General features: G+C 39.8%; 1 protein-coding gene across 1 annotated transcript; it reads right to left on the bottom strand.

The window, feature by feature from the left end:
• Positions 1-2,169: 2,169 nt before the first annotated feature.
• Positions 2,170-22,548, bottom strand: cunh12orf10 (chromosome unknown C12orf10 homolog). The gene is made up of 7 exons (XM_022748216.1): positions 22,219-22,548; positions 21,365-21,477; positions 15,937-16,096; positions 14,633-14,782; positions 12,172-12,294; positions 11,216-11,397; positions 2,170-2,662 (listed from the first exon to the last, which is right to left on the bottom strand). Exons 1-7 carry the CDS (start codon positions 22,498-22,500, stop codon positions 2,473-2,475), a joined length of 1,200 nt encoding a protein of 399 aa, XP_022603937.1. The 5' UTR covers positions 22,501-22,548; the 3' UTR covers positions 2,170-2,472.
• Between the last annotated feature and the right edge of the window lie 2,953 nt (positions 22,549-25,501).

A 25,501-nucleotide genomic window follows, 5' to 3' on the forward strand; every position in this document is an offset into this window, starting at 1 on the left:
TCAGTGAAGTGAAGCAGTTTGGCTGTACTCTCCTGAGGGGAAAACTGAATGAACCTTACAGAAATTTGTAAACAGATAGAGGCAGTGGAAAAGCTCTGACAGCTAGTAGCAGAAATCTGCTCCTCCAAAACACAAGTCGCTTGCTCGGTTATGATTTTGTCCATTATGTGTGTTGTGAAAAGAAAGGAGGACAGAAAACACAAAATACATGTCCTGGCTGCATCTTGAGTAAGCCTGATGGAGTGGGAGAGACAGAGATAAAAAAGCAGTGGCGCATTTCTTGTAACTAGCCTATCATTCTCTTGGGATCAAATCCACTAACAACAGGTCAGGCTGGGGGCAGGTGTTCTGCTGAGGCTCTCAGTGTGCCATTTTTCCACAGTGTGGCCAACTGGGACTTGCCGGGGCTGGAGTCTAAAAATGCTTACAACCCAGGACCAACACAAAGGTTTGGACTGTTGCTGCGTCATTAGAAACTACTAGAAAAATATCACCGCTGCTGACAAAACGTAACAAAAAGTATTAAAAATTGTTGCTTTGTAGGTGATTTGGGCGACAGGAGAGGACTTCATGCTGGCTCGTTCTTTCTGGCTCTGCAAGGGGAAAAGCAGAGCATAGGCTAAAATAAACGAAAAACAAAAACACTGGAAAAGACTCTTGAGAACATTTTGAATTTCAAAATACAGTCGCAGCATCCTGTGATTTCCCGTGCAAAGCAATCAGGCAAGTGCACTTGATCATGAATAAGCCTGAAATTGTGCATGTAAGGGTAAAGTGGTAGCTGGAAATTCAACTCAATACATATTAGGCTACAAGTCCGTTTTTTTTGTTTGTTTTTTTTCCACCTTTCAATTTGATGCGTCTCTCAGACTGTCTGAGATTACACTGCCGTGGTGAACACACCTTCACTGTCTCCTGCTGGGGAAAAAAAGGGTCTCCCAAAACAACACAGCACTGGTTGGCGGACCCACGACCCATGTGACTGTAAAAGGCTGTCACAAATGTGTATAGATTGGATTGAGACCTTGGCTCAGGTCCAGCAAAATAGAGAGCACAGTAATAACACTAAAATGTGTGTGTGTGTGTGTGAGTGAGAGAGAGTGAGAGAGACAAAGGAAGTGTGGAAAAGAAGATGCCAGAGGAAGAATACATTTCCAAAGCTGTTAAAAATAGCCTTTGCACTCTCAGCTAAAAGGGAAGCAATAATTAAGCAGCTGAAACTTAAAACTAAATATAGATTAGATGACAAAGAGCTCTGTTGTTATGACTATGCATTTTCGTTGCAAATTTGTTGACTTAAAGGCATCATTCAGGCATCATTCACTCAGAGTGTAAAAAAGTGTCTCTGTTTCAGTTAAGAGAGAAACAGGGAAATCTAAAGGGCGACAAAAGAAAGGGTCTCGTTACTGAAGAATTAACGGTCCGCACCACTGAACACAATAAATGACAATTGAGGAAAAAGAAAAGAAGCAGAGCAACATTAACAGCTTTCAGTAATGACACGTGAATTGTTTCTTTTTTCTTTTATTTTTCTCTGCCGTGGCATTTGCACAATGACACCTGCACTGATGGAAATAAAACGCAGAGCAATGAAATTATAGAGCAATATGGTTACATAGGGTAAGAGCAGGAGGGCGGCCTTGTGGAAAACGCAGTAAGGGAGGAGTAACAGGTAGAGCTAGGTGGAGAGAAAATGTGTATGAGTATTAATGAGAAAATTCGAGGCACATCCCCTGACTTTATTACAGGGAAATTGACTGTGCGGCTCGTCCCACTGGAGGTAACCTTGTCACGACACCGGCTGCCACAAGGAGCACCTCTTTGTGCCATTTGGAAATATAATTTTCTCAGAATTAATCAGGCCTCATTATTGATGCTTTGATCTTGGAGCCAGCGGAAGTAGCCTCTGTATCTCTTTGTTGTGCTGCAGTTAATGTCAGCATTCTGGAAATGAAAGGACGAACCACCATCCAGGTGTCAATATGAATCAAACATTGAAAGGTACGGCCGGGGTATTCACGGGCTTTGAAAATGCTGGAGTTGGTCGGACAGACGGCCGTGTTTTTACCTCAGCTGATGGTGAAAACCAAGAGATGTGAGCAGAATTGGAAAACCAACATGGGATTTATGGATTTACCTTAATACTGAGTTGTTCACAGAAGAGCAGAATATAATCCAAATAGTCATTTATTGAAAATGAATACCAAAACCGTACAGGCAGAGAGGAGGAGGATAACATGAATCTACATTTTGATTCAGAGTGAGTATTTTGAAATATACGTATTTAGGGTACTGGTCCAAGGTTGTTTGGCTGCCACCTCCATACCATCCCCATTCTGGCAAGACGGGACAAAACAACATTAGCCCTGGCTGGAACAAACAACCTGCAAGATAGCAAATTAACATTTCGATCCTTGCAATCCTCTCTAACGACTGACCGCAAGAACAAAATGTGCTGTTCTCTCTGGCCGGTCAGCTGCTTCCATTTGCAGGGGACTGGGCAGCAGCCTGCAGGGTCCTCCGGGCCATCTCCAGGGCTCCTTCCTGCGTCTTGTTCCCGCCAATAAAGCCCCCGGCGTGGACGAAGATGCAGTCCTTAATCCCGCTGAGCTCCGACAGCGCCTCATCTCGAACGCCGCGCCACTCTTCCAGCAGGGACAGCCTAGGAAAAGGAAAACAGAAGGGCAAGTTGGCTTACAGATGGACACTGTGTGGTCAGCTGCTCACTTCCTGTTGACACATTACTTTTGCAGAACACGCTGTGCCGCACATGTCGGCACAAGCAGAAAACCAGCGATTACAGCACCAATTCTGGGCTCAGGAATAATGTAAACACACTATCCATAAATGAACAGAAAAAACAAAATAACGATGCAAGAATAAATTATTTGATAGGCAACTATTTTGTTGATTGGTTAATTGAGTGACTTTTTAAGGAAAAATAAACATTTACTGGCTCCATCTCCTTAAATGTGAACATTTGCTTCTTTGCTTTGTCTTATATGATAGTAAACTGAATATTTTAGAGTTCTGGACTGTGAGTTGGACAAAACGAGCAATATCAATATTTCTTCTTGGGCTTTAGGAAACTGCGATATGCATTTTGCGCAATTTACTGTCATTTCATTAATAAACAAACTGAGAAAATAAACAGCAAAATAATTAAACATAGAAATAACTGTTCGTCACTAACGGCAGATGCACAAAAAACAAAAATTCATTTAAAAATGTGAACTAAATGATATTGATTTCCTTTCTTTTTTTTTGTATGGATTCGCACAAAGACTTTGATTACTTTCATCTTTTCAGGTGACCATACGGTTGTGAGGTAAACCGCTGCCATTAAAGGTAAACTGCAGTCACCCTCGCACATAGCACCACTGCAATCAGTCCCAGCGCAATGACCAATGATTTTATTGGTTGCTTTATTCTTCTCCAGTAATGTGGAAAATCACAGATCGGCACAGCGGTTGGAGAGCCATGCAGTGGCGGCGGAGTCAACAGGCAATCTTACAAAGTGGGGGAAAGATTGGCTCTGGGAGGGTTTACGAGCTGACCTCGAGAAAGTGTCTCTGGATGTAGCGAACAGAGGCTGAAAAAAATCATAAAAATGTAGAGCAGCTCATTTACCACCCACTGGATGTAGCACACACCCCTGTCCACAGCCTGGCAGATCGTTTAAAACACATTACCAGTTTTCTTTGGTGTGTGTGCGCGAGTGTGTGCATTTCCTTGATGGGGTTATTATCTCCATTATCTCAGACCACTGTTCCTCTAAAAGTATTGATATATTTAGCCATCTTTCATACAAATTCTGATTTCATTCTGATTCATCACTTCATCGCTCACCTCTCGCCCTTCCACTGCTTCTGAAATAGACTTTAAATGCCTTAAAAACTGGCTCAATCTGCTAAAAGCTTCAGATTTCATTGAACATGTCATACCAACCTCAGGCTTCTCTTCCTCCTTGTCACATGCTTGATGAATTATGGAACTGTACAGTCAAACTTGTGAGAAATAAAGTGACACGGCTGTCAAACACGGCTGCAAGTTTGAAATGAGGGAAGTGTTTTCTCGTATTCTCAATTTTGAAAAGTTCAATTCTCAGATATTCTGCTTCCCTTTGAATATTAAATCCTCTATAATTGTAACATTCAGAGGGTGAGGAAGCTTCAAAATCATCAGAAATTGTGGTTGATATGTACACGTGCAAGGAAACTAAATTTTTCTCCAACTCCATGCCATTAACTCCAGACTACACAATCTTATCCCTATTAAGACTGTTGATAGGACAACCTGGGGAGGGAAGCATGGCAAACCCATAATCCCTGTTAAATGAATCAACCAATCGATAGCTCCACAGTATGGCTGGAAAATGAGCTCTGAGGAAAGGTCAACAGGGCTGGTAATGAGGGAAGGAGTAGGAGGGGGATGACTGTTGTTGTTGTTATGACAGGGCAGGGAGCTCCGATTCTTCACGATGACCAGTCTAAAAATAAGCCTACAATTAGCAAATTAGTCTTCTCATTGCATAAGACCCCCCTCAGACCTTTATCAAGCCTTAATGAGACAGATATTGGGAAGGAGTGCTTTATTAGGAAAAAAAATGTTACTCAAGATTAGGTATACTGGAGATAATGGGTTATCAAAGCATAAAATCTGCTAGAGAGTCCGAACCCTCTGTCTTAATTTCTGAAATGATGATATGAGACACTTGTATATATGCAGTGTTACATCTTCCTGCAGCTTGCTGACTCACACCATCTCTATGCTAGAGACTTTACACATTTCACACATCTTTCTCCTTTCAAAAGCGGCCATAGCTGTGATTTAGTCAAGTGGTATCACAAGAAGTCTGAGAGGAAAAAGTAGGAAAAACTTCAAATAATTTTGTGTTTTTTCAAAGTTAAATCAAACAGGATTTCTCAATAAATTATTTTTTTTCATAATTTTTCAAGCAAAAATGCCAAACACTCTCTAGTCTGACCTTCTCATTTGTGGGGATTTGCTGTTTTTCTTTTAGTCACATGATAGCTAATTCAATAGCTTTTTGACAGAAAATGTCATCTAGGGATTTTGGAAATTGTGATGGGGATTTCTCACCGTTTTCTGACATTTTACCGGCCTAACGAATGATTGGAAAAAAAATCAAAAAATTAAAAAGGAAAAAAAAGGTAAATAATCATTAGTTGAAAGCCTAATACAGAGGCAGAGCAGATAACTGGGACAGCAGCCGGTGTGTTTTTCCACAAACGTTCTGGTCCATCTCATATTGCTATCAACCTACAGCATTATCCTGCACTGTACATCTCCGGGGAAGGACTGCTTCCACTCTCCTCTTCCTTCTCCCGGCTCACATTTCCTTAGCAATGTGATGCTGATAAAAATAGACCTTTTTCCCCCAGGTGCAGTGGCAGGGACACAGGTGATAACAACACCCCTTTCGCGGAGTCGGCACATGCCTACTGGGAGGGAAGCACACCACGCAGAGAAAGAGCCATCTGGAGCTATGTTTTTTTTTTTTTATTTATCCATCTCACAAGCCATTGTTCTCATGTAGCTCCACCCCAACTGCCGTGTTTGCATTAAATTAAATCTTTGAAGTACTCCACCACCATAAACAGGTGCCTACGTCTTTTTAGTTGAAAGTGCTGCTGGCCGCCTGATGAGATTCTGCAGCGGAGTGGGAAAAAAAAATCTAACACTGGATTGAGGCGATGGAGGGGTGGAAGGTGTGAAAGGTGAGACAGCGAGATAGGGGAGAGGGTGGATGAACAGGAGGAAAAGAGGGGAGAAACCGGATTAGTAGAGAGAGAGCAAGACAGATAGGAAAAAGGTGATGAAATGGAATAGGGTGATTATAGGAAAGAGATAGAAATACTGTACATGAGAGAGAGACAGAGAGGCAGAAAGGAAACACTAACAGGAGAGCCAGGGGCAAGGGGAGCTCAGGGAAAGAGGTGAAAATAGAAACCATGAAACGGAGCAGCCAGGCCTGAATCAAAAAGCCCCCTACTGCTCCCAAGCAACCCACAGTGTATCAGTAATGAGACTTGTCAAACCCAGGATAAAAGCATAAGGGCGCATACTATCAGAGGTAACAACACTTTTAAAGAGCATGGTAGTCAGGTGGACGACTGGCTCGGAGACCATCTGCTGTGAAAGCGAGTTCTCGAGTCGAGTACGAGGCATCTCAGACGTCACATTTGTCAAACCAATCTTCACACAACCCAAAATTGCCGTTTCAGATCTGAAGAACATTCTACATCCTCTGTCTTTTGACCTTTTATTTGGATGAGGGGGAAAAAAAAAGTAAAACCTTCAAAAAAAAAAAAAAAAAAAAAAAAAGAAAAAAAAGGGAGAAACATCAGGAAGAGCGACACAGGAGGGACTTGAACAAAACAGGCAGAAGTAGCAATAGAATAACCTTGTGCAGAATCAGAATGACCATACTAGAGTTAAAGTCCTTAAGATCGTCTCTATTCATGAACATTATATTTTTTCCCTACACTGTATGTACCATCTATAATTACCTCTCTATAATGTAGTTTTCATTGTTAGCGACGCAGTCATCCATTCCTGCATGGTATTAAAATGTCACAAGGGACTGGCAGGGGACAACACACGCATGTTATCGTTCAATCATCGCCGTTTTACTGTGTGTAATTCTATCTCATCGATATCAGCCTCTCTGTTGACCGTTCACTCTGTTCAGGGCTGTATTAAGTTTATGCTGACGCAAAGCAAACACGTCCTACTGCTGCTGGCTCTCAGAAAGCAGTCAACTGACAAAGCAACAGCAGTCACAGGAAACAATGAGTTTGTCGTCGAGGTGAGTACACACTGTATAATAATGAGGAAAAAGTGTGTGTGAGAAGTTAAAAGGGTTTCGGCGCATTTGGTTATTAGAGGTTGGGCTAATTTGCAAGGTTAAAAAAAGAAGTCAGATAACAGAACGTGCTCGTCAGGCAAACAGAAAACAACTTCAATGCTGGGAGTGGATATTACATAGAAAATGTCACAGCTTATCACAGCTGTACACATTATCTTCTCTTTGACACTTGTTAAAAGAAGCTGTTTTCGATACAAACCATCACATTTTCTATTAAATTTTCGCTCGGGATCAGACTGGAAGAAAATTGCTCCTTAAAATAATGCAGATGGAGAGAGCAGGAGGGGGATAAATAAATAAAACAGAAGGCGCAATGGTAATGATTAACTCACAAAAAGAATGTGACCAAAAGCGGCATGATTTGTGCTCCAGGGGGAATAAATAATAAACGTGAGGATGTCGGACAACAAGGTGGGGTTTAACTTTTTTTTTCTTTTTTTTTTTTACTATTTTGTCTAAAGGCAACAGAACCGAATGACCCTGAACTACCCTTCTGAACATAATCCATACAAAAATACTGCAGATTAAGCAGAGTGAGAGGACAGTGTGACGAAAGATGAAGGAGAATCTACTGTATATTTAAATCTGTTATTATTCAGATTGTTCAGACATGGACATGCATGAACATACACACACACACACACACACACACACTCACCGCGCGCACACACACACACACACACGCAACTGAGTCTGAGCGAATTCATTAGCTGATTCACAGGCAACACTAATGACTAATTTTTCCTCCCTCATTCCCTAAAGTATTACCTGCTTTAATTTTTCACACAGCCACAGACAGCAGTAGGAATGGGAATTTTGGCGTTTGGGATTTTAACAAATTATCAAATCCAGTTTTGAATTAATTTGTCAAATCTGGAATCTTATTAAGTGTATCTTTCAAATAACTAAAAGCTAAAATAACCACAACTAAAAAATCACTCTTTTATGGGCTGAGAATGCAGGAGCACTGCGGTTTTTAGTGGCAGCCTAATTCATGTTCATAACCTGGATCCAACAAGCTGAAAATGAGATGAGGAGGAAAATATTAATTAAATGATTCTGAGAGGAAAGACATCACTCTGTTGGTTCCTGTTAAACTGAAACACACGATCCACTCACTGTCGTACACTGGTGTCACAGTTCGACGCAGACACCAGCTGCAGAGAGCACTTCAACTGGTCAACAGCCAACCATTTCATTTATGCCTTTACCAAATTAATGTTAATTAGTTACAGCTGATCTAATCTGCCGACAGTGGCGTCTTGGCATTTCAACCAGCAATGGTCTGAGGGCAATGCAACCCTCTCTACAGACAATACCACAGGCCTGCATCTACCACATGGACTATTTTTCTTCTTTGTACTTATTGTCATTAAGTGTCTGTGCTATATTGCACTGTGGTCCAGAGTGACATTTCGTTTCAGTGTATTTTTTTTTGTGTATTTTGTGTTAATGACAATAAAACTGAACTTGAACTACATGTTTTGCATTGTTCTTTGCAAATAAAAAATGGTGAGCAGAGATAAAAAGATGTGATAAATTTGTAAGAGCGTAATGAATCCAGGTATTTGGCCAGGATTCGAAATGGAACTAGCTATCAGAAGTCATTCGTGGGCAATGATGTTCATCGCTACAGCTTTGTCAAGCACAAATCACAACTAATATTCTTTCACCTCTGTCACTGGTGCTTAAATGGACATGGAGAAGACGCAGTGCTATCACTTTGAAAAGCAGAGATCAGCATGAAACATCACAAGTCGTCAAAACAAAAAAGCAGCACGGTGGATGAAAAGATTTTCTGTACCAAATGTAAAATGATGCGCTCTAAGCAACCGCTAATGTTCTGTCAGTATCTGGTGAAAGAGCAAAGTGAAAGTGTGTTTTGTGGATTATAAAGATGTTTAGCGTAAAACAGTGACGAGACAACACTGCAGGGCACGCAGTAGCTAGAAAGGCAAGTATCCGTAAGATGATGCGGGAAAAGCCTGGAGCACGTTTCCTTGGCCATACACTGATAATGTGGTCTGTAGGATTCTGTGCAGAAGTCAAATAACACATCAACTAGAACTCCACCTGGGGGATGCTGATGGCTTGATGAGAGCAGCATTGCAGGTCAGCAGGCGGGAGAGAAACCCGACTTAATCATCTGACAAATTCACACAGAGGGTCTTTGTTTCGTACCCACCGTCATTATGTACTGAGAGACAAGACAAAAATACTGACGTGATTTACTGAGCACAGATGACATGCATGTTGTTTAAGGCTTGTGTTCAGATCCTCAATTTTGCTAGAAGATGAGAAAATGCTCAACAACTACAGCTGCTGGGAATGATACAATGCAAGGTAAGACATTTATATGTATGGCACAAACACAATTCAAAGTGTTTTACAGTGCACAGTGTGTAAAAAAGTATTAAAACATTTAAAAGACCATGAGAATGAAAATGAAAAAGGAAAATACACAAGAGTAATAGACAACGGAATAAATACAGTGCAGTTTCAGAACTAAATCAGTTCTGGAGAATTGTAACACAGAAGCAGATAACACATTCAGTTTGTCCGTAATCAATTTAGCGGTTTATTAACAAGTAATAGTATCTTAAAGTCAATACTCTGGCCCACTGATAGACTAAGAACTCGGCCGGCAGCGCTCTGAACGCCTGAAGTGAATGAGCTCCAGCTGTCCAATGCAATGCAGTAGGCAGAGAGAGGCTTTTCAGCCATGCGAGTGGTGTCGCTCTCGGGATGGTAAAGGTGGTCTGTCGGTGAGGTCCACCACTTTGATCCAGACTGATAGATCTCAACAACTAGTGGATGGATTGCCATGAAACTCTGTACAGCTATTCATGTCCGCCAGAGAACGATATGACTTTGAATACACTATGAGGGGTGATTACTTGAACTTTTCATCTAGCGCCATCATCAGGCCAAAATTTCAATCTGTGAAATACTTTGGTTTATGACCAACGTGGAAAATGAATGACATTTCCATTAGCCCTTTGTGATAATTAGCCAATACTTGCAGGCTAACACACTAAACTAAGTTGTTCAACACGGTAAACATTATAAATAATTCTAAACATCCGCACGTGAGCGTTTTTCATGTTATGGGCATTTTAGCATGCATATGTTAGTATTTATTTCAAAGCCCCGCTGTGACTAAATACATCCTCATAGAGAAAACTAGAAGACTCTTAGTCTTTTTACAGTAAGGGAACTGGTGTAATTTTGAACTGTCTGGGCTGTTAACATTCATGTATTACTCCGTTAACTACACAAGAATTGCTGATTTGATTTTCAGTCTTCAGAGAGAAGGATTTGAGGTGAGCATTGACATTTGATCTTTCCTCTTCAGCAACAAATAAATATTTTTAACTTCAGCACATTGGAACATCGAAACCACTGATTTATTCAGTGCTCTTATTTAAGGATTAATTGTGACTGTGAATACTCAATGATGCAGCTATGTAACTTCTGAGAAACCTAAATTATATTCATATTACAAGACGGCTGTGATTGTGAGAGTGAGTCTGTTGCTCAATAGAGCATGAATCTCACATTCATTAATATTCACCTTCATAAAAATGCTGCAGCATGTTTAAATAAGTGGCTGTAAATAAAAGAGTCTGTCAAACTGCCAAGCCATCGAGTACCATACAGAACATGTGTATTTGAAGAAGAGAGGTCCATTAGCATTAGGAAAACAAAGACGAAACACCTGAGTGAGAGGTGTGTGTGTGCGGGGAAAGGGCTCAGGTGGCTGTGCTGAGGTGCTGGGTGTGTTTACATCCTTCCAAACCCTTAGAGAGCAATGTGAGAACAAAACCTCTGCCTTAACTAAAGGATCATCCTCGTCCTATAAAACAAGTATTTCTACCCTAGCAGGAGTTACTCTCTCACCGGACGACATGGCAGCCCTCTGTGAGTAGTTGTCAAACGGTCCAAAAAGCATGAAAGTTGAATCACACACCATGGTTCATCTCTGTCACCAGATCTCAACACAATTCAGCACATCTGGGAGACTCTGGAGCTGTGTCTGTAACTGTGTTCTCCTCCGATGTTTGAATAAATCCTGTATTCTAAAATCCTGAATATCTTGTGTGTGAGTGCGTGTCACAACCTCCCTGTGTGCTCCGCATGCTTGATTTCTGCCAAGGTAACTCATGCAAGGTGCTCCCCTCCGCAGATGAGATCACAAGGTGTGCCCCATGAAGCAGAAATGGCATTTAAATAACCTTTAATCAAATCTGACTAAAAATAGGCTTTGGATCAAAGCGCAGATGTAGCTCTTGCATTTAGAAAAAAATAAAATAAATAAATCACCTGTTCTCAAAGGTGTTGAGCCCAGCGGGAACACACTGGACCCTCCACTGTCCGTTCTGGTCTGGGTAAAGGACAAACTTGATGGGCGCCTCGACTTGGAGCTCCTTCTCCAGGGCAAACAGATGCTCCTTCCAGGGACAACCGCCCTGTTGGAACAACACCACCTCCCCACTTGGATCTACCTGGTCATGAGAAGAGGTCCAGAAAACTGGAAGTTATTAATGTGCAAGATAAAGGACGAGCACAAAGAGTGGAGGCCTTCAGCTTTAGTGGAGAGGCAACAGTTACAGTTGTCTGTGTAATTTAGGATTTCTTAGAAAATAAGGGAAAAGAATAATCAAACAACTGCTTAATCTTATAGTTTCTCAATTATCATCAGATCTAATAGTACATTATATGATTTAACATCAGCTGGGGAGCCAGAACAGTTGTTAGTTTTTGGCACTGAAAATGAAAATTAGACATTGAAATGAAAACTTAAATTGAAAAAGGAAACACTGGTGTTGAAAAACTTGCTTTGCAGTGAGAAAGATATTGGAAAAGTTCCATTAGAAAATAAATCCTGCAGCCACTCCCCTCCATGACAGAGAATCGAAGCTGAATAATTATTTTGTGATAAGTATATTTAGTATTAGTTGCCATATTACCAATACAATAATACTGTATATTGCATCACACAATTTTCACAGTGAACGGTTATTTCACAAGTACCCAAACAAAGAGAAAAGGTTGAGAGCAGGGAGAAACCCTCTGCTGCTGATTGATGATGCATTATTACCTGTGTTATTGCTTGCTGTATTTCTTTGTAATTAAGGTGACATGAACCAGAGATCACTAATGATGGACAAATAACACCTTCACAAAAGTCTTTCTTCAGGACCCAACTTACAGTGATAAGAAAAGGAAAAAAAGAAAATTAAACTGAAATGTAAACATTAGATCGGACCGTCTTGTACCTGATGCCTCTGCTTAACAGCTTCCTCCACGACCACACGAGCCGGCAACCAGGCGGACTGGTAATAATCCAGTTTGCCCAGGAACTCCTCCCCAACCATTTTCATAGCCTTCTTGAAACCCTCCTGGTGAAACAACACACATGCTGTTGTCAAGGACAGTGAAACAATGTAATACTGAATCATAATATGAAGGCAGAAATACAGTGTTCTGACAACTGACTAGACTTAAGATGTTATTTTGATGAAAAAAAGAATTTGCTCCTCCTGTTTCAAAATCCTTATGATCATTCACATCTTTCATCACAATACAACACCACCTCTGAATTCCACCTGCAGTTTGATGTCAAACACTGTGTGCCAGATAAATGGGGATAATAAAGTCTAAGCATCTCCTCCTGATCTTTGCAGCGCCTGTCATGTCCTCCACAAACCTCAGTCTGACCGCTCTCTCTCTCACATAGTCTCATGAGCAGAAACCCGAGAGAGCATGAGAAAGAAAGACAGACAGAGATACAGGCACAAACACATGTCACCATGAACACTTACACACAGGCACACACAGTCATGCAGAAATCTAATCTCCATGCATCTGATTGAAGGGGGGAGTGTGGGGGGGGGGGGGGTGCAGGTTCCCTGAGTTTTACAGTCATAGATGTTGGAGATGAAAATCCATTATGTTTTTCAATTATCACAAACAGCCAGTGTTGAGAGTTCACCACGTCAGTCTACCATTAAGTTCTCTGCCAAACATTTTTCAATACAAATCTCTCTCACTTTCTGATCTCTCAGCGCTGTCAGTTGGGAAAGTGCTGAGACATGAATTATAATCATGTGAACTCAAATGTGAAAAAAAAAAAAAAAAAAAAACCAAATAGGCCGGCTACTCCACTGAGATGAAATGTTGGCATAGTCAACATACATGTAGCCAGGCTGCAGGTATCTCATGAGAGTCTACAGGAAACAGGGGCTGTTTCCCTGCAGGATTTCCCCTTCTACACTTATGAGGGAGAAAAGTCACACAACACCATTTCTGGGCCTCTGTTGTTTCTGTACAGCTCTGGAAACGACTTCTGAGTACTGACTGCACTGTCACTTGCACCTGTTGTATCTAGTTACCTATGTACCAATTTTGTATTTTTTGCATCACTGCAGGCTGTGCATGATAATCATTAAAGGAGCTATTTGTAAGATTTGCTATGACTACAAAGTTAACCTTTGCATTAACAGCTGTTCAAAATAAGCAGGACAGAAGCAATTAGTCAATTAAGTGATGAGTCACTTACTCACTAAATTAATTTTCTGAGCAAAAATGCAAAACATGCCCAGTTCAAATTTTTCCAATGTGAGGGTTTGTTGTTTTTCTCTGTCTTAGTAAGTCAATATCTTTAGGTCTTGTACTGCTGCTTGGACAAAATATTGCAATATGAAAGCAATTTTAAGACGTCATCTTGAGCTTTCAGAAACTGTGATGAGCATTTTTCATTCTGACCTAGTTGTCAGTTTCAGCCTTAGAAATAAGTGTTCCCACTTTGGCATGTTATTCCTTGGATTCAATCAGTCTTGTAGCTCCAAAAATTAATGAACATTTTTAAAATCCTCTCTGGATATTAAATGCATATCCAGATTTGAGGAGATCAAAAAAATTGAAAAGACACAAAACATGTTTATGCCCTAGAAATATTTTTGGTTATAAGGTTACAAAGAATATTAGCTTTACAGTGTTTGAAACATGTCTGTGTGGCAGCTGTTATGTAGTGTTCGATGTGTTTTGCCATCAGCAGATAGAGTTCCCATTAGTCACACAAATCCAGCCAATGATAAACCACACATTTATCACAGAGTACTGTGACGCACTAAAGTGCAGCCAATAATTTAGACAGACAGGCTTTAATGGTCATAAAACCTGCTGCTGCTGTGATTCAGAATATCCAGATGTACAACAATCACTTGACCTCACACCTTCTAAAAAAAAATGTGTTGTTACTAACCTTCTCTGCTGCCCAACGCAAATCTAATCACATTTTTAACATTGAAGCTAAATCCAATTTCCTAAGTATATCCATAACCTTGTAATCCTGAAATCCAAACCAACCTGTGAAATCTGAAATCCCGGTTTCAGGATTTTTCTAATTTTTCATTCCATTTGAGGTCACCTACCATCTGCTGCGTCCAAAAACAAAGCTATGGGAGCAGTGAGAGTGATCCAAGGTGGACACTAAACAACGAGCTGGAAAGAAATATCGGTTATAGCCACTTTAAAACGACAAGACACAAAAACCACGTATGTTCCATTTTAATAATCTCATATCACAGATTCAGACCCACACACAGTAAATGAAGCCTGTGATCTTAAGTTTAACATTCTATTCAAGCTGATACAAAACAAGTTCTGCATCACACCAGTCTGTGTGCTAAGTGTGGGTACACATTCACACTCATACAATCACTCACATGCGCTCACCTCAGTGTCCTGACTCTTGCTGTTCCAGCGTGGGTTCAGAGAGCCGACACGTGCGCTCAGGTTGCTGGAGATGGTGTAGCGGACCTCCCCATCCCACTGTGAAATGCCGTTGTCTATAGCGTCCACCTCCTCCACAAAGTTCTCGTAGAGCTGTAAGGAATTTAATCAGACATGAGAGGTTATGAGCCTGTAGTGAATAGGAATCTCTGGTTTTATGTTTATGCTTGTTTTTAAAAAAGAAGAATTGGCCTCCTTTATTTTTTAAGCCAGCGTAGTAAAGACAGAGAAGACTTTCAGGAGAGAGAAATGCACTGGGATTAGATTATCTTGATTGAAAACCCGCTGGGTCAGTGCGTGGGCATTCACTGAAGGCTAAAGTGCACGGCTGAATCATTAAACCAAAGGAAATTGGCAAATTGCAGCTATTTCACAGTTCACTGGCAAAACTCCAAAAAGAAGTGGATGAGGAGCAGAGAAGCTGAAACATATTTAAGGCTGAAAAGTGAACTCCTCAATACATCAGATGGCCAATCACCATAGAGATGACATTTTACAAGTGTCTTACAAGTGTAACTAAGCTTTTGGGGCAAAAAATGAGGTTCAGTTTGTCTGAACTGGCTGACGACGATACACGCAACATCCTAAAATAAATACAGCCCCCAGCCATGAATAAAAGGATTATTCTGGGCTTTGGACGAACCGACACATCAAAAGGCCAACGACAGTGTGAGTTAATAGAGCTAATATTCATAGTGACCTAAGATTTGGCTGGCTTAATGTGCCTGGACATTAAAACGTTCGATGTGCCGAGGCCTCCTGCTGGCCAAGATGTCTAAAATGCATTACATATAACAGCAGTGTTCTCAGATTGAATCTGGCGAGGAAACTTTGTCACGTCCCTGTCTGTCTGCTTTTATTTCTAGTCCCACTCGACTGCCAAGTGTCTGATGAAAGCAAAATGCCATAAACTAAACTTAGACAGTAAACATTCTGCATTTCCTACAGACAGTAAGTGCATGGTTTCTGTTTTTAAAACAACCAACAAGGATGAGGCGCCCTTTAGTAATATGATTTGCTTTCATGTGACATCTATCATGTGACATCTATGGAAAGAAGCTGGAGTATCTTCTCTCTTTACCACTATACAAACTTTTGTTCCCTTTGTCTCCCCACTCTACAAGGAAATTCACTATGTTTAGATTGGATGTAACAGACCATGTAACATTTTGACACGAGTGAGGCAATGGAAAACATCTGCTTCCACTGAAGTGTTTGTGTGTTGTCAATAAACGTTCTCCTCTTACCTTGTCATACAGAATCTCCAGCTGCTTGTCATCCTCCTTCAGCTGTGTCAGCTGGGCCAGCAGCTGACGACCGAAGTGCATGTAGACCAGGCCGGCCGAGCTGAGCTTGGTCACCCATGGCTTCTCTGGACACAAGCTATGGAAGCTCTCCTTAAATGACCTGAACAAAAAAAAAAAAAGACGAGAATCTGTTAGCCGACTGCAGCAGAAACAGAAAAGTCCTTTAAACGCATGACAATGTTGTATCCAGAGGCAGTGAAAAAGATCATTACAGTGTGTAAAAGATGTTTGTATAATGCTTTCAGATGCTTTCCACTTCCACAAAAGTGAAACATGTATCTGTTCTCATGACCAACACAAACAATCAGCTTAATTTTATGGTTGGAAGTAATACTGGAACTTTTAGTAATCTATTAGTTGATCACCGAAAAAAATCAGCAATGGCAATTGGATGGATATTTTTTGAATTAATCCTGAAAATAAGCCCTGGCCACAGTCCTAATTGGAATTGAACATTCATTTGTATTGATTTAAGATTAGGAAAACTATTTGTGAAGCCAGTTCCCACCTTAACAAATGTAACTGTGAAGATAAACTATTCATAGTTTCTTTACTTATGTAAAATAAAAATAAAAAAATCTTATTAATGAATTAAAAATCTGTTTTTTGTATGGTTGCAAGGTCCCATACAAAGCAAATAGACAGGAGCATACATCATTTCTGCAAACTGAGAAACTCTGCATGGATTATTATATGCCGAGGATGTTCAATACTCAGTAGGAAAGACCAAGGCTTAGGTGATTAGACATCAGTGTTCTGCTCATAAACATCTCAAACTATTCACATTTTTCCCCGATAACAGGCCTCGAGTAAAATGTCTGCTGCATTCAGCTGCACGCTGTACATTACTGGATGTGAATCAGATATCAATAAAAAGGACTTGTATCCGTAAATATTCTTTTCAGCTCCACAGAGTGAGTTTGCATTGACCGCAGAGAGAAAGCATGCTCAGGCGTGTTTGTAAGCGTGAGCACACATAAATAAAAGCCACCGGAGGTCTCTCCTCAGCCACGTGCTGAGATGGGTGGGCTCCAGCACTGAGCCACTGCTGGTCATTTAATTCAGACTTAATTAGGATGCTTGGGCTGCGGCACAGCGGAAAACAGACCGTCAAATGAATGAGTGACATGCTAGAGAAGGGGGGGGGGGGGAATCACAGCCATTAAAGGACTAATTGGCCAAGCTGAGGCATTTCTATGCTGATTATCGGGAGATGGGAGTGAATTTGCGAGAGGAAAATAACAATGAAATGGAGAATGGCTGAAAAAGATATGCTTACCAAAGTGAAGTCATGAAAATGTTTGTGTGAAATCAAAGATGGTTACATGCCTGAACAGACTGGCATTTACCACACACAACTAAAATCAAAAGTCAGTGAAGTAGAACATAAGAGTTGGACATATTATTGCAAGAATTAAGTATTAATAAGCATTGTTTAAACATAATTAACATATAATATGATTCCCATACTGCAGCTGCTGCACCAGTTTTGCTGATCATGCTGTAGTTTTAGAAAGAATGGCCTCATCGCATACTCTTCACTGCATTCATGAACATCTCTCCTACTTGAAGCATCACAAGTCACAAAAGCACTTTATAAAAGAAGAATATTACTGGCCAGTAATTTCCCTTCATTCTGATCCCGGCAGCAGCTTAGAATGATGGGAAATTTGTCTTGAAGAGAGACCGAACCTGTGTTAAAGAAGAGTGCGAGCTTTAAAAGACAATGTTTTGAAAAATAGTTTGACATAAAAGACCAGTGTCACCGTAGCTACTCGACTTCAATTCAATTCAATGGCCTTGCTTGGTGTTTACTTCATTCAGTGAATATTCTTAGTCACTGGGGTTTTTCCTCTTGTTGTAGAGAAGCGTACTGTATCTTCAACCATTCCACTGTTCTCGGCCTATTAGTTTTTGCTAAATAATGACCAATCTCCAAACTATCTTTTTTTCTCCTGTTGTTTAGACAGAAATTGTTCAGACTAATATTTTTCATCTCTAAAAATTTCAAACTGGATTGAGAAATATCTATCTGGTTACTCATGTCCTCCTTTGAGAGGGAGATGGACGGGAATGTTACGTTTTAATTCATTTAGATCTCACTGTGACCTTCACTACTGTAGAGTACACTAAATTGTATTACAGGAGGTCTTCAGAAACCATGGCACTCTCTGGATCATTGCTGGTCTAACTCCTGCCTTTCTGGGGAAATGATCTCAATGAAAACAATTCAACATTTGTAACTCAGTGCAGATTGGGGATGGCATTAACTATTTAGTATAAGATTTTTTAAGAGAAGGCTTACCTGTGCCTGTATTGATTTGACATTTCTTGAAAACTCCGAAAACTTTAAGGCCAAATTAAGTGAATGAACTGAGACCGTGTTATCATGCATTATAGAAAAGGGGAAGCCTGCAGTGCTGGTTTGCAAAGTAACACACATCCAGTGGGAGAAACTTTTCTGGTTTAACTATTTTAGTTCTCTGCTGACTGAGGGCTACAGCATGCAGACCATATTCATAACCGATGCGCTGTTGCAGAAATATATTTTCTTACTTTTATTTCTTTGCTGCGCGGGAGCAGTGATTGCCATTTCCACCACAAACTTAATCCCTGCCAGATTTAATCTGTTGTACTTTATTAACTTCTAGTCTGTATTCAGAGAACATTTCTCCTGCAGCCATTTTCTTCTCTGGTCAAGAAACTTGTAAAGACTTCTAAGATAAAAGCTTTCTATATCTGCAGCAGTTTCTCAGGGTGAAACCCAATAAATCTTAAGGATAAAAATGATTCATGAATACAGTTTTTATAATCATATAGTCTATTTTCAACATTCCAAAGTTTGGATGAAAACTAAATTAACACCTCCTATTAATTATCCATGACATGACTTTAAAGGAATAGTTCAACATTTTGTGACATACACTTGTTTGCCTTCTTGCCCAGAGTTAAATGAGAAGATCAATATCACTCTGTTATGTGTGCATTCAATATGAAGCTGGAGCCAACAGTCATTACGCCTGGCATTACATAAAGACCTGAAACAGGAAAGAGCTGTTTCCAGCTGTACTGGCTCTGTCCAAAGTTAAAAAAAGAAAAAAGAAAAAAGAATAATATGCTGCTTTACAGTTGATTTTGTGCAGTGACTTCCTGGAGTAGACACTTGTTCCCTGGCAAGCTTACAGAGAGGACAAGACTTCAGGAAACTACCAAGAAATAGAAGGGAGTTATAGTTTCACATAACCCCCCATGAAACAGTCAATAGTGAAGTGGATTTTGTTACCTTTGGATAGAAGTCAGCTCAGTTCACAATTTATTTATCCCCCATGGGCAATTCATTTGTAGCTTTCCAGTCCATACATTCAGTCTCAACAGACAACCAACCGACCAGATATAGTTAAAATGTCAGAGGAAACATATCAAAAAGCATGGGGCAGAAGTTACAATAAGTAATACAAAAAATAAAAGCAATAAAATAAAAGCAGTAAAATAAAAGCAGTAAATAGAGCCAGACTAGCTGTTGCCTATGGCTGTTTCCACTATTTTTAGTTTTCAAGCTAAGCTAACCATCTCCAGGCTCCAGTCACTTATTGAAAAGACAGACACGAGAGTGGTGTCAATCTTCTCATATAACTCTCACCAAGAAGCAATAAACATTAATAAGTGTATTTCCCAAAATGTTGTACTACTCTTTTATTGGCATAATTTCATGCTCTTATTTTACATTTCTGGCCGTGTTGAACTGGTTTTGCTGTCAACTTCATCTGTAGACGGTCACTGTTTTTTAAGAAAAGTGCTGCTGAAATGAGGACTCTAATCATTCTTGTCTAATCATTCTCCAACTTCCTGTAGCAAACCAGCCCACTCACATGTATCCCTGCCATCACCACCACCTTGCCCCCATCTGGATGTGCAAGTGACAGCCACATTCTCCTGTGGCCCCTCACAGTGTCGTGGCCTCGTGAGCGAACAGCAGGGGGGCGTTCAATTGAAGGAGTGCTAATTATCACTAACCGCCTGCCAGGAAGAGAACCCTGGCATATCTTTATCACCGTGGTCATAAAAGCTATCTCTGATTATCATCAGGACATTAAGCTGACAAGACACCTGGAATGGGCTGATTACCCAACGTGATGAGACTTCGAGTGAATGCAATCATTCAGAACTTTGGCAGGAAATTTAGCAGAAAACACAGAGCCTGCTCCTTCATGATTCATGCAATCAGTCAGTACTTCAAGGATGACAGAATCCTTGAATCCAGATTTGACTCTCTTGTCCTTGAACCCTAATAAAAACAGAACTTTTTTTTTTTTTTTTTTTTTAAACTTAGTTTTCAAAGTTGACAACTAAAAAAAGAGCAACAGGTCTGAAATCCAGTTTGATTTCCCAGTCTAGAGTTCAGGAAGTTATGACCAAGGAGAAGATGTGTACTTTAATCCAAATCTAAAAAGGCTCATGTGTACAGATGTATCAATGCGTCTGTGAGCCTATGACTTCTCAGCACTGAAAACAATACAAATAGAGCAAAACTGATACTGGAATTTTGAGATTGATACTGGTATCAATATTTGAGAGTTTAAAAATCTTGACATATTGACTGCTATCAATTTTTTTTTTTTTATCAATTATACAATTAATTGATTATCAAAACTGCTGCCACTGAATTTTACTCTGATTGACTTATGAATTAAAAATGAATTGTTTCAGCTCCAGTGGGTTCAGATATATCTCCGAGAAACTGGCTGATAATATCTGTCTAATAAAAACAAGACAAGTGGTTGGCAACCTTGTGACATATTAAAGCAGGAAAAGCCCAGGTGTAATTAATTATGTCAGCTGGCTCAATAACATGGCTTACTGGCACATCTAAATGGAACAAGCCATCGTTAATGATATTCGTTACACCTGTGCACTGCAGCTATCACATGTAAAATGCCTTCTCTACTATTTTACAGTATTTCAGTAGATTTTTCGATCACTAAAAAAAACATGGTGTTCCTTTCTTTTACCTGCCTGAGAATGCTCAGTGATTTGAGAGAAACATCATGATAATTAGTACATCAACTTACTCACCAACTTAAAGTCAAACCTGAGCTGCCACTTTCAGTAGGTAAACATTTCACACAATTACTGTGTGAGAAATCTAACTTTGTAAATGCTTTATAGTATTAATTTAGTAATGGTGTGAAAATCACTGGTGATGATGATTAACCATATTAAAATAAACCCACGCTATGATTACTGTAGCAGATGAACAACAAGTATTCATATACTCCCCAGTCTTAGTTCACTTTATTCCAAATATCTATAAAGATCAAAAATGTAATAAACTTAATCGGTCTGCAGCAGCTTTCTGTGAGTGCTGTACCTCTGATGATGGTCGTATCGGTGCCTCTTTGGGTCAAACTCTCCTCCCACATCTACAACAACGTCACACTGTGCCAGCTTTGCCGGGTCCCTGGTCCGAACGATTTCAGAATCCTGTGCAATAAATAGAGAGATTTGTAGATCTGCAAGCAGGTATCATCAAGCACCTGGTAGAGGCACATCATTAAATAAATTACATCTGATTTTCATGTATAGGGTTCATTTAGGTTTTCTGAGCCATATCAAACTAACAGCCAAATGCATTGAAATAGATTCAACTACGACCATAAATTATACCTATAGTGTGGCCCTAATTGGACCCACTGGAAGTAGGCCTCTTGCCCGTTTGGGCTCTGACCTTTAACTAAACTAAATGCCACCAGCAGAGACTTAATTCTGAGAAAATCTGATTCATTTCATCCCGTTTACAATTTTGACTAAATCAGCTTTAAAGGATTTTAAGTGCCGCTATGTTAAGACGTCAGGCACTAGTAGAAACACATTAATCTGACTCACTTTCTGCTGACTTATTTTCTCCTATTATGTACATTGCATAATTATACTGGAGTCATTATAGATGTATTTCATCTTTCAGGGAGCTCCAACTATCCATCTATACAGCAGCACCCCCATTTGGTGTGTTTTAACATAACATGGGACCCATTACAGTGGAATGTAAGAAATATTTCTCCAAAAAGAAGCAGAATACAGAATGAAGATATACCTTCACTGTGTAGGTTTATTAACAACAGCCTTTAAATTGAAGTGGCAGACTGTGATTCCGCAGCGGCAGTTATGGAAACAATAAAAACACTCGACACACACAATAAACACACAGCAGCTTTCTGTGCTTACCTTGTATTCAGGTAGCTGGTGGAGGAAGAAACAGGCCAGGGCCTCATCACAGTGGAAGGTGCCGTTATGAGTCCCGATCTTTTTCACGGTCATGTTTTCTGAGCAGAGTCTCTTAGCTTCACTTGACATGTAACGTGGTTTTATGCAAGTAGCGTCTACAGAAAGCAAACAATAACGGTTAGCTTGTGAATTATACTGCCGTAAAACACTCGCAAGTTTGCTAATGTTTGTTAGAGACGTGTTTTTTGTTAATTTAAGCACTATCATATGAAGACGCCGCATTCAAGCCTAATTCATCCACGATGAGCCGCGTTGGTGGCGGACGGCTATGATAGCCGGACCGGATATATGGACCGGATATGGCGCACCTGTTTTGTGAACCGGGAAAGTTTATATTACTATAATAATATATAGATTAATTGTTGTCAAATGAACCCAGACAAAGTTCTGCCTTGGTAGCTTGGTAGGAAAAAATCGTATTTGTTGACTAAGTTCAGTGAATAAAAAAGATAAAGAAAAAAAAAAGACTTATTTTGTAGCTGTGATGTTTGTATGAGCAGAAGAGCCTTGATCAAAATTAAGGTGCAGTTTCATGTTTGACCACAAGGTGGCAGCATTTCCTCTGAAAATCAGTTTCCATTGAACCGTTGGCTTTAACGGTCCAGCTACTCCTGCTACTATTGCTGTTACTGCAGCTGCCAGTACAATCACTACATGAAACCAATGTGAACTACAAGAGCAGCATCAGACCAAAGCTCTGTAGTGTAACAGTTTTATTCCTTTGCGATTTATGAAATGCACCTCTGCAACAAGAATAAATATGCCAATATATGCCAAGCACTAATTCACCACTCACTGTGATTTTTGTTGTTGATTTTTTAAATAATTATTTTGTGGTTTAATGTTTCCCTCTCATGATAATAGTAGCAATAATAATAATTATTATTATAATTGTAATAATAATAACAATAATAATTTTATTATTATTATCATTATTATTATTATTATTATTATTATTATTATTATGAATAACAAACAGGGCTTCACTCATTGGCTTGGTGTTCTTTCCTTTAGTAATAAAGGATTTATGTGTGGACCCATAACTACCGCTCTCTTCTTCTCTCTTTATTTAATTTGTAAATTAATACAACTATAAATGCAGATATGAGCTGCAACATTGGAATCGGGGTGTGGCCATTGAGGAGGGTCAGACTCAGCCCTCGTCCCCAACTCTCGCGCTCGCGATATTACCGTCAAGATTTATTGACAAGCTAATTAGCCAGATGGGATCCTTATAGTATTCAGGCTGGACAGAGACACCGTGGATTTCAGGGCTGTCTTGTGTGTGTGTGTGTGTATGTGTGTGTGTGTGTGTGTATGTATGTCGGGGGAGCAACTGTTCTTTCTTCACTTACAAACCAAGCCACCAGTGGAGACCAGATAGTCGTGTCACTTCATACAACACCGAGCCTGCAAAAGGTATGTTTTTCTACTAGAATCATGTATGTTTCCTGCAGGGCATGATTCATCCCTCCGATGATGCTCAGTGTGAATGCACCAGTCTGATGTTGCGTGTACATGATGCACTAGTTATAATACAGCTGTACAGACAGGTATTATGAGTCGAAATGCAGCTTCTGTCTACATTTCGGGACAATGGAGAGTCACCGCAAGGCTACAAGATTTATATCAGTAAATTGAGCAGTCGAATTATTTGGTGCAGGTGCAGGTTGAGTTTACGGCAGCCAGGTGGCACTGTGGGCCAATAATTCTGCTGTGCTGCTCGGTCTTGATTGCAAATCACCACTTCACTAGCCACGTTGACAGCTCTTTATTTCACCATAATGAAATCGATTAAATTGACTTTTCTTTTTTTTTTTTTTTGAGGGGGCTTCCATTTTCCTGAGAGGGTAGGGTGTAGGGTTTCTGAAGAAAATGACCTTCAGCTGACGGTCGATCCACTTCTTGTTGTAATAACCTGACATCTCGCCTTGATTTGCTTAAAAACAAATCGCCTGCAGTAGATGTAGTAAAAACAAAGTTTGGCATATTTGGAGATTTTGGAAAATGTGTCAGAGGAGAAAGGTAGTGCACTGCTGAAAAAAACTGACCAACCTTTTGGACTTGTATTGAGCCTTAAAGGTTATTTGTCAATTAGGAGAGAAAAGTTTCAGTTATAGTGTGACTTGATGATAAAACAAAAAAGTTTATTAAATAATTGATTAAATTATGAAGGAACACTTTTTAAGATAATGCCACTGAAATGAATAATTGAGGTCAGGAAAAGTAAAGCCATTTTATTTGGCTGATTGGTTTTCATTTGTTTCTGGAAACTGAGACTGCAAGACTAAAACCAAGTTAAATTGCATATTCCAACCTTCCACTATTTTCAACATCTTATTCATATTCACAGCCACAGGTTGAATGAGTAAATACTTGAAGAACCTTTTGCAATTGCTAACAGGCTTAATAGTCCATGATCAGCACCATGGTCAGCGCACTGCACTGAAACATGAGGCTGAAGTTGCCTCCTGATGTTGCACAGTGGATGTTTCTTTTATGTTAACGTCTTGTTTTTGAAAAAACGTCTTTCATCCTCACACTCTTGATGTGGCATCATTTCCATCACAGTTTTGTAATGAATAATAATTGGCATATTTACTTCAGCTGAATTAACGACTCTTAATTCATCTAATATGTGATAGAGTCAAGTGGGTAATTAGCATAACACTGTATAATTGGTGACCGGTATTCCTTCAGAATACAAATTTGGAAAACAGTGCCACTACCTCTTATTATTCTGCATATATCAGGAAATACATTCAGTATTGTGTGTGCTAAAAGGATATTACTGGAAATGTAGCTGCAGAGCAGAAACATGCAAAGATGGAAGAAGAAATGTCACAGACAGACTTTAAGATAAATAAAGAGATAAATGTGAGGGGCTACAAGATGATTACACTGATAAAAAGAAGGGGGGGGGCTCAGAGGGCCTCAGATTCATATACTCAAGACCATGATTACACGGTGTGGCGTCTTACTATAATAAGAAAATAATTTACATATAACGTGTAATTTATGTGACTGTTGCAACAAAATCAAACACAGATCCACAGTTTAAGTACTTTTCTGTTCTGTTCTGTCACACAAAATGTACTTAATTTTTTCTGACTTCTCTAGTTTTTGTTTTTCTCATCAGGTGTGTAAGAATCCTTTTAAAATCAAACAAATTTGAGAAGGAGAAATCACTTTTGGCTTAAATTTACAGTTACAGAGAAAATCA

This window comes from Seriola dumerili, unplaced genomic scaffold (genome assembly GCF_002260705.1).
Source record: "Seriola dumerili isolate Sdu_G_001 unplaced genomic scaffold, Sdu_1.0 BDQW01000121.1, whole genome shotgun sequence".
Classification (NCBI taxonomy): domain Eukaryota; kingdom Metazoa; phylum Chordata; class Actinopteri; order Carangiformes; family Carangidae; genus Seriola; species Seriola dumerili.

Excerpts from the sequence above, each read along its gene's own strand:
- cunh12orf10 (XM_022748216.1), bottom strand. The coding sequence starts at position 22,500 with ATGCGGCGTCTTCATATGATAGTGCTTAAATTAACAAAAAACACGTCT. Across the intron at positions 16,097-21,364 it reads CGATACGACCATCATCAGAG|GTCATTTAAGGAGAGCTTCC; the intron begins GTACAGCACTCA and ends TTTTTTGTTCAG. Across the intron at positions 11,398-12,171 it reads CTGTTAAGCAGAGGCATCAG|GTAGATCCAAGTGGGGAGGT; the intron begins GTACAAGACGGT and ends TCTCATGACCAG.